Source organism: Misgurnus anguillicaudatus, chromosome 21 (assembly GCF_027580225.2).
Source record: "Misgurnus anguillicaudatus chromosome 21, ASM2758022v2, whole genome shotgun sequence".
In the NCBI taxonomy this organism is placed as follows: domain Eukaryota; kingdom Metazoa; phylum Chordata; class Actinopteri; order Cypriniformes; family Cobitidae; genus Misgurnus; species Misgurnus anguillicaudatus.
The window spans coordinates 21,410,509-21,416,518 of record NC_073357.2 but is presented as its reverse complement, the minus strand read 5'-3'; the positions used below and the strand labels follow the sequence as shown (position 1 = coordinate 21,416,518).

Here is a 6,010-nt window from a genome sequence, read left to right as displayed (position 1 = left end):
GCTCCTGGAGGCAGAATAAACAGTATTTAGTGGATGTAAGGGATATATGGTGACTACCTGTGCCTTAGTCTTCCAACCGTTCCGCGGCTCGTTCCAGTACTCGACTGTGTTGAATCAGGTAAGTATAATAGAATCCTTCCCGTGTCCGTAACTCACTCTCTCTTCTGTTCTCTCACACAGGGCACCTGAGCCACTCCTCTCCATCCACGACCCACTGGAGTCCACGCTCGTACCGGGGGCCTACTGCAGTCGCACACATACAAGAGACAGGTTAAAGGAAAGCCTTACTGCTTTACAATGGCAAGCTGCTGGAATAAACACCCTCTGCTTTCTCTTTCAGGGTTCTTCGAGGATGTGACTCTACTGGGCCTACGGACGTACCAGGCAGGTGTGGACTTCACTCGGCACACAGAACATGCATCTACGGTCTCTCAGGTAAGTTTAACTTTACTCACTCTAGGATGGCTCAGTGGTCAACAGGACAGTTCAGGTAAGTACAGCTTTGCCTCTGGCTCTGATTTACTCTGCGGTTCACTGGGCGTGCTGCTCTGTAATGACAAGACAGTTCAAACTCATGTAGCTCTTAGCTTGGGCTCTGACGTGGCTCTGCGGTTCAATGGGCGTGCTGCTCTACATTGACAAGACAGTTCAAGTTTATATAGCTCTTAGCTCAGCTCTGACGTGGCTCTGCGGTTCAATGGGCGTGCTGTTCTGCATCGACAAGACAGTTCAAGTTTACATAGCTCTTAGCTCAGGCTCTGCGATTCAATGGGCGTGCTGCTCTGTATCGACAAGACAGTTCAAGTTTACATAGCTCTTAGCTCGGCTCTGATGTGGCTCTGTGGTTCAATGGGCGTGCTGTTCTGCATTAGCAGACATCCAGGTAAGTATGATGTTCAATTCTAATTCAATGCGTTCTTCAGGTAAGTATGGTCTCTAACTTTGCTCCTCCTTCCTCACTCTTGACACATCACAGGCGGATATTACAACATAGGTGAAAAGATTTGTACATCACCTGGCCTTGATCCTCGACGAGCGAGCGCTATTGTTACCTCCCTTCCACACAGTTGCAGCTGGCCCGTCACGTCCGATGCCGTCCAGAGAGGGCAGTGAGAAGGCAGATAGGCTGCGAGATGGTATCTGTAACCAACCCGTCGACTCCGCTTTCCACCTCAGAGTCAGGACGATACCTGTACTGATGGAACAGGCCGCTAGGCTCTTCCTCCACACAGGGCTTACACACAACAGTTAGTTTGCATCTTCACAATTTCTGTACTTCCCTCAATTTCCACTATGATTTCCTCCACAGCATTCAGATCCAGTACTCACTCAATTTCATCCATTGCTGGACACACACATGCGGGGGGAATAGATGGATAAGTCCACGATGATGAACACGCCACAGCAGCTCCACGACACACCTCACAGCGATGGACTTGACCTCTGGACGGTATGGGCAACAGGAGACACGGCACAGCACTGCAAATGCTCCAGGTGCACACACGTCAATAATGCACTCACACACGGCAATCCACACTTATGTTAGTGAAAAATACCTCCAAGGTCCATACCTCCACGCTGGGTCAATACACGTCACTGAGAAGGGAGATGTTTACATTTGCTGCGACAGGCGATTTGGACAGATGAAATGAGCCCCCGCACGGCGCTCCAGATGTCCTACAAACCACTGGCTCTCCCACCGGCTTAGTTCTCCACAGTAGGGCCACTACACAACAACACACTCCTTGCAAATAGTCACTGTCTGTTCCTCCAATGTTTTCAGGACAAACAATAGACCACTGGTACTCATGGTCTGATGATGATTATTTCTCTGCTTTTGTGTTGTTCTCCTTCCCGTAGCAGTCTCCCACAAAGTCGCTCGACTCACGGACTCCCTGCCAGAGGTCGTGCTTCACGGTGGCCTTTACTGCAGATGCATACACACACGTGAGGATGTACTGCTTCAATACGATAAATTTTCTTCCAAACCTGTTTTCCAACAACTTGTTTCTCTGTCCTCTTTCCTCCAGCGGATCTTCTCTTCCGTTCCTACTTGCCCATTTTGCCACAACAATACACTGCTTGCCACAACGCCTGCTCCAACATCCACCAACACTGGAACAAAACAATGAACAAACTCTTGCGTTTCACATGCTCCATTTATACTTCCTCTTCCTTTGAATCTTCCAATCAGTGTTCGCCACGCCGACGCTCACACCTGACGCTGGATTCCGCTGATTTTGTTGCCCTTGGGTTACTCGGAAGTGCCGGTGTTCGGGTAAATCGGTCTGGACTTCTAAGGACGTATTTTAAGACCAATTGCTCACAGCAGCGCGACTTGAGGCTAGTAAGGCCGTCCCAGTTCAGAGGATGATTAGAATGAATAGTTTAATCTACATCAGGGGTCACCAACACGGTGCCCGCGAGGACCACATGAGTCGCCCGCGGGCCTTTTCTAAAAATAGCACAACTCACTAGTGATCTGCGTCCAAAATTTTATTTTATTCTGTTGCTATTTTTTTAATCACACTTGCATTTATATAGATTTAAAAATTACAATATCTTAAAAATATGTTCATTATAAATTAAGTTTAGATAGAACTCTGACCTACTCTAGTTCAAACGTCAGTATTGTGCGCATGACAAAACCGGTCGCCGTGGGGGGGCGCAGCGCTAGCTGGGAGCTGAATACAGTTTCTTACCCCCAAAAAATGGCAGAAAAAAGAAAGAAAACTTATTACTTTCACAACGAATGGGAGGATGAGTTATTTTTTACGACTGTGAAGGAAACCTGCGTGTGTCTCATTTGCGGGGCGACTGTGGCGACAGCAAAGCGGCACAATGTGGAGAGACACTTCATTACGAATCACAAAAGTTACCATGATCACTACCCACCGCGAAGTGCACTACGGGCAGAAAAAGCCCGTGAGCTAAAGGCAGCTTTGGGTAAACAACAGTCTTTTTTCACGAGGCCGGCGAAAAAGTCACAAAAAGCAACCGAAGCCTCGTTCAGAGCTACACATTTTCTGATTAAAAAGAAGAAGGCATTTTCAGACGGAGAAGTTGTCAAAGAAGCAATGATGATAATTGCTAACACTGTCCTTAAAGACGAGAAAAACGGAGCCGATCTAATCTCCACTCTTTCCGACGTCCAAATAGGTCCATCTACGATACCTAGACGAGTGTCAGCTATGTCTGGTAACTTGGTCGATCAGCTAGACCGGGATCTGGCGAAGTGCAGGTGGTTTAGCATCCAGTGCGACGAGTCTGTGGACAGCACCAGTACAGCGCAGCTGTTGGTTTTTATCCGGATGGTGTTTGAAGATTTCTCCACAAGAGAAGAACTCCTGGCACTACTGCCCTTAAAGACAACTACGAGGGGAGTTGATATTTATAACACAGTGAAGGAGTTTTTCGTGCAGAAAAAAGTACCATTGGAAAAGCTGGTAGCGGTGACTACAGACGGGGCCCCTGCTATGATCGGCCGACATACAGGTTTCATCGCTCACTGTAAAGGTGACCCAGACTTCCCAAAATTTCTGCATTACCACTGCATCATTCACCAGCAGGCGTTATGTGCAAAAGTGATCGGCTTTGAGCACGTGATGACTCCCGTTGTAAAAATTATAAACAATATCCGCTCCAAAGCAAAACAGCACAGGATTTTTAAGGTGCTATTGGATGAGATGTCGGCTGAATATGGTGACCTGCTGCTACACACAGAAATCCGATGGCTCAGCAGAGGACGAGTTTTACTTCGTTTTTTTTCACTTTTGGGTGAAATCAAAGACTTCAAGCTGTCCAAAGGCGAAGACGTCTCACTGCTAGAGGACACAGAGTGGATACTTGACCTTGCATTTTTGACGGACATTACTGGGAAACTAAACAACTTGAACTGCGAGCTGCAAGGCAAAGGTAAAACTGTTGTTGACATGATAAGTGCTTTAAATGCATTTAAAGCTAAGATGAGTGTGTTCTCTGGGGATTTACAGAGAAAAAAGGTGCTGCACTTTCCCTCTGTGCAGTCTGTGCTGAAAGACAATGCTTCTGCATCTGAGACATTTGACAAAGTTGCAGAAAAGTACTGTGAAGTCATAAACAGACTTGGGCAAGATTTTGAAAATAGGTTTTGTGACCTTTATCAGCTTGAGCCATGTGTGTCGTTCATTTCCAATCCTTTCATGAATGTGGACACAACATGCTGTGCTGAGCAACTAAGTGCAACATTCAACTTGGATGCTGGAGCAGTGGAGATTGAAATTATAACATTGCAAAATGACCTCCACCTCAAAGCCTACCAGGGTGCACCAAACTTTTGGTGCCTTGATGACACACAGAAGTACAGTGGTGTATGCACAGCAGCTATGAAGGTTGCTAGCCTGTTTGGTTCAACGTATCTCTGTGAATCAGCTTTTTCTGACATGAACTTCATCAAGAACAAACACAGAACACGAATCACTGATGCACATCTGAAAGACTCACTCACAGTTGCAGTGTCAAGTTACACACCAGATTACAATACACTGGTGAACAGCATGCAATGCCAGGCTTCTCACTAAACAAAGAAACAGAGACCAGCTTTTGTTGGTGCCTTGGTGAAGTTGAATTAAAATATTGAAGAATTGTGTTCAATTTAAAAGTTATACAGTTATAATTTTCTTAAACAACAGGGTGTCACTAATTTGGTTGAATGGTGTGAGAAAAATGATCTTGTCATTAACACAGGTAAAACAGAAGAAATTATATTTGAGTCTACAGTAAATACTACTATAAATACAACGCCTGTTTTCATCCATAATAAAGCAATCAGACAGGTCAAAACATATAAGTATCTCGGAGTAACGATTGACAACATGTTGTCTTGGAATGATCATGTTGAGTCTCTTTGTAGAAAAACTAAGCAGAGAATCTTTTTTTCTTCGTCGTCTTAGGTCATTCGGAGTAAGAAAACCGATCCTTCTCATGTTCTTCTTGTCTGTTATAATGAGTGTAACGCAATATTGCAACTGTATTTGGTATAGGAGTTTGCCTGTTAAGTTAAAAACAAGGTTATTTAACCTACTAAAAATCTGTTCAAAGATTGTAGGTCAGCCCCTTGTGCAGCTATATGAGTCAGCATACTATAATAATCTAATGAGACTGGCTAATAATATAGTTACTGATCCTAATCATGTTCTGCACAATGAATTTGAATTACTACCATCAAACCGAAGATACAGAGTTCCAAAATTTAACAAAGTGAAGCTGAAAATTCTTTTGTGTATCAGGCAACCCTAGAACTGAATAAGACGCTTAACCAAAAGTCAAGAGTACTGTGAATGTGATGTAATTGGAGAAGGGTATGTAATGTATAATGTGTCTCTGTGAAGTGTATGTCATTGTTTAACGAATGTTAATTGTTGTAAACCTGGATACTGTGATGCAAGAAAAATTGCAGACTTTGTCTGACAATAAAGTACCATATCATATCATATCATATCATATCATATCATATCATATCATATCATATCATATCATATCATATCATATCATATCATCATATCATATCATTAAAAATGCCACAGATTTGGTCATTAGTTAAAAATTTGACAAGATTTATTTAAAAATATGCAAGTTGATTGATTGTTCTTTAATGTGCATAATTGACTTTTTGAAAGATGGTGCAACATAGTTCATGATTTTTTAAAAGGGATATTTTTTATGACATAGTGATGTTAGTGATCATCTGAATATGACATAGTGATGTTAGTGATCATCTGAAAACAATTACTGAGATTAAATGGCTGTATGTTGATATTTGTTTCTCAACTTATTGTCATTGTTGATAGTTATTGTGAGAAATCATTAACGTGATTAAAGTGTCTTCACATAGAAGTATCATGAATCATTATTAATAATGTATAACTAAAGGCAAACTGAGCAAATTTGTTATTTCAGAAGAGCGTATCAAACTGGTAGCCCATGAAGTAGCTCTTAGTTTCAAAAAGGTTGGTGACCCCTGATCTACATC

General features: G+C 43.0%; 1 protein-coding gene across 1 annotated transcript; it reads left to right on the top strand.

Annotated features, from left to right (window-relative positions):
• The first annotated feature begins 2,711 nt into the window (after nt 1-2,711).
• On the top strand, nt 2,712-4,559 carry LOC141352816 (general transcription factor II-I repeat domain-containing protein 2-like). The gene has a single exon (XM_073858824.1). The coding sequence runs from the start codon at nt 2,712-2,714 to the stop codon at nt 4,557-4,559; it is 1,848 nt and encodes a 615-aa protein (XP_073714925.1).
• The last annotated feature ends 1,451 nt before the right edge of the window (nt 4,560-6,010 follow it).

Excerpts from the sequence above, each read along its gene's own strand:
- LOC141352816 (XM_073858824.1), top strand. The coding sequence starts at position 2,712 with ATGGCAGAAAAAAGAAAGAAAACTTATTACTTTCACAACGAATGGGAG.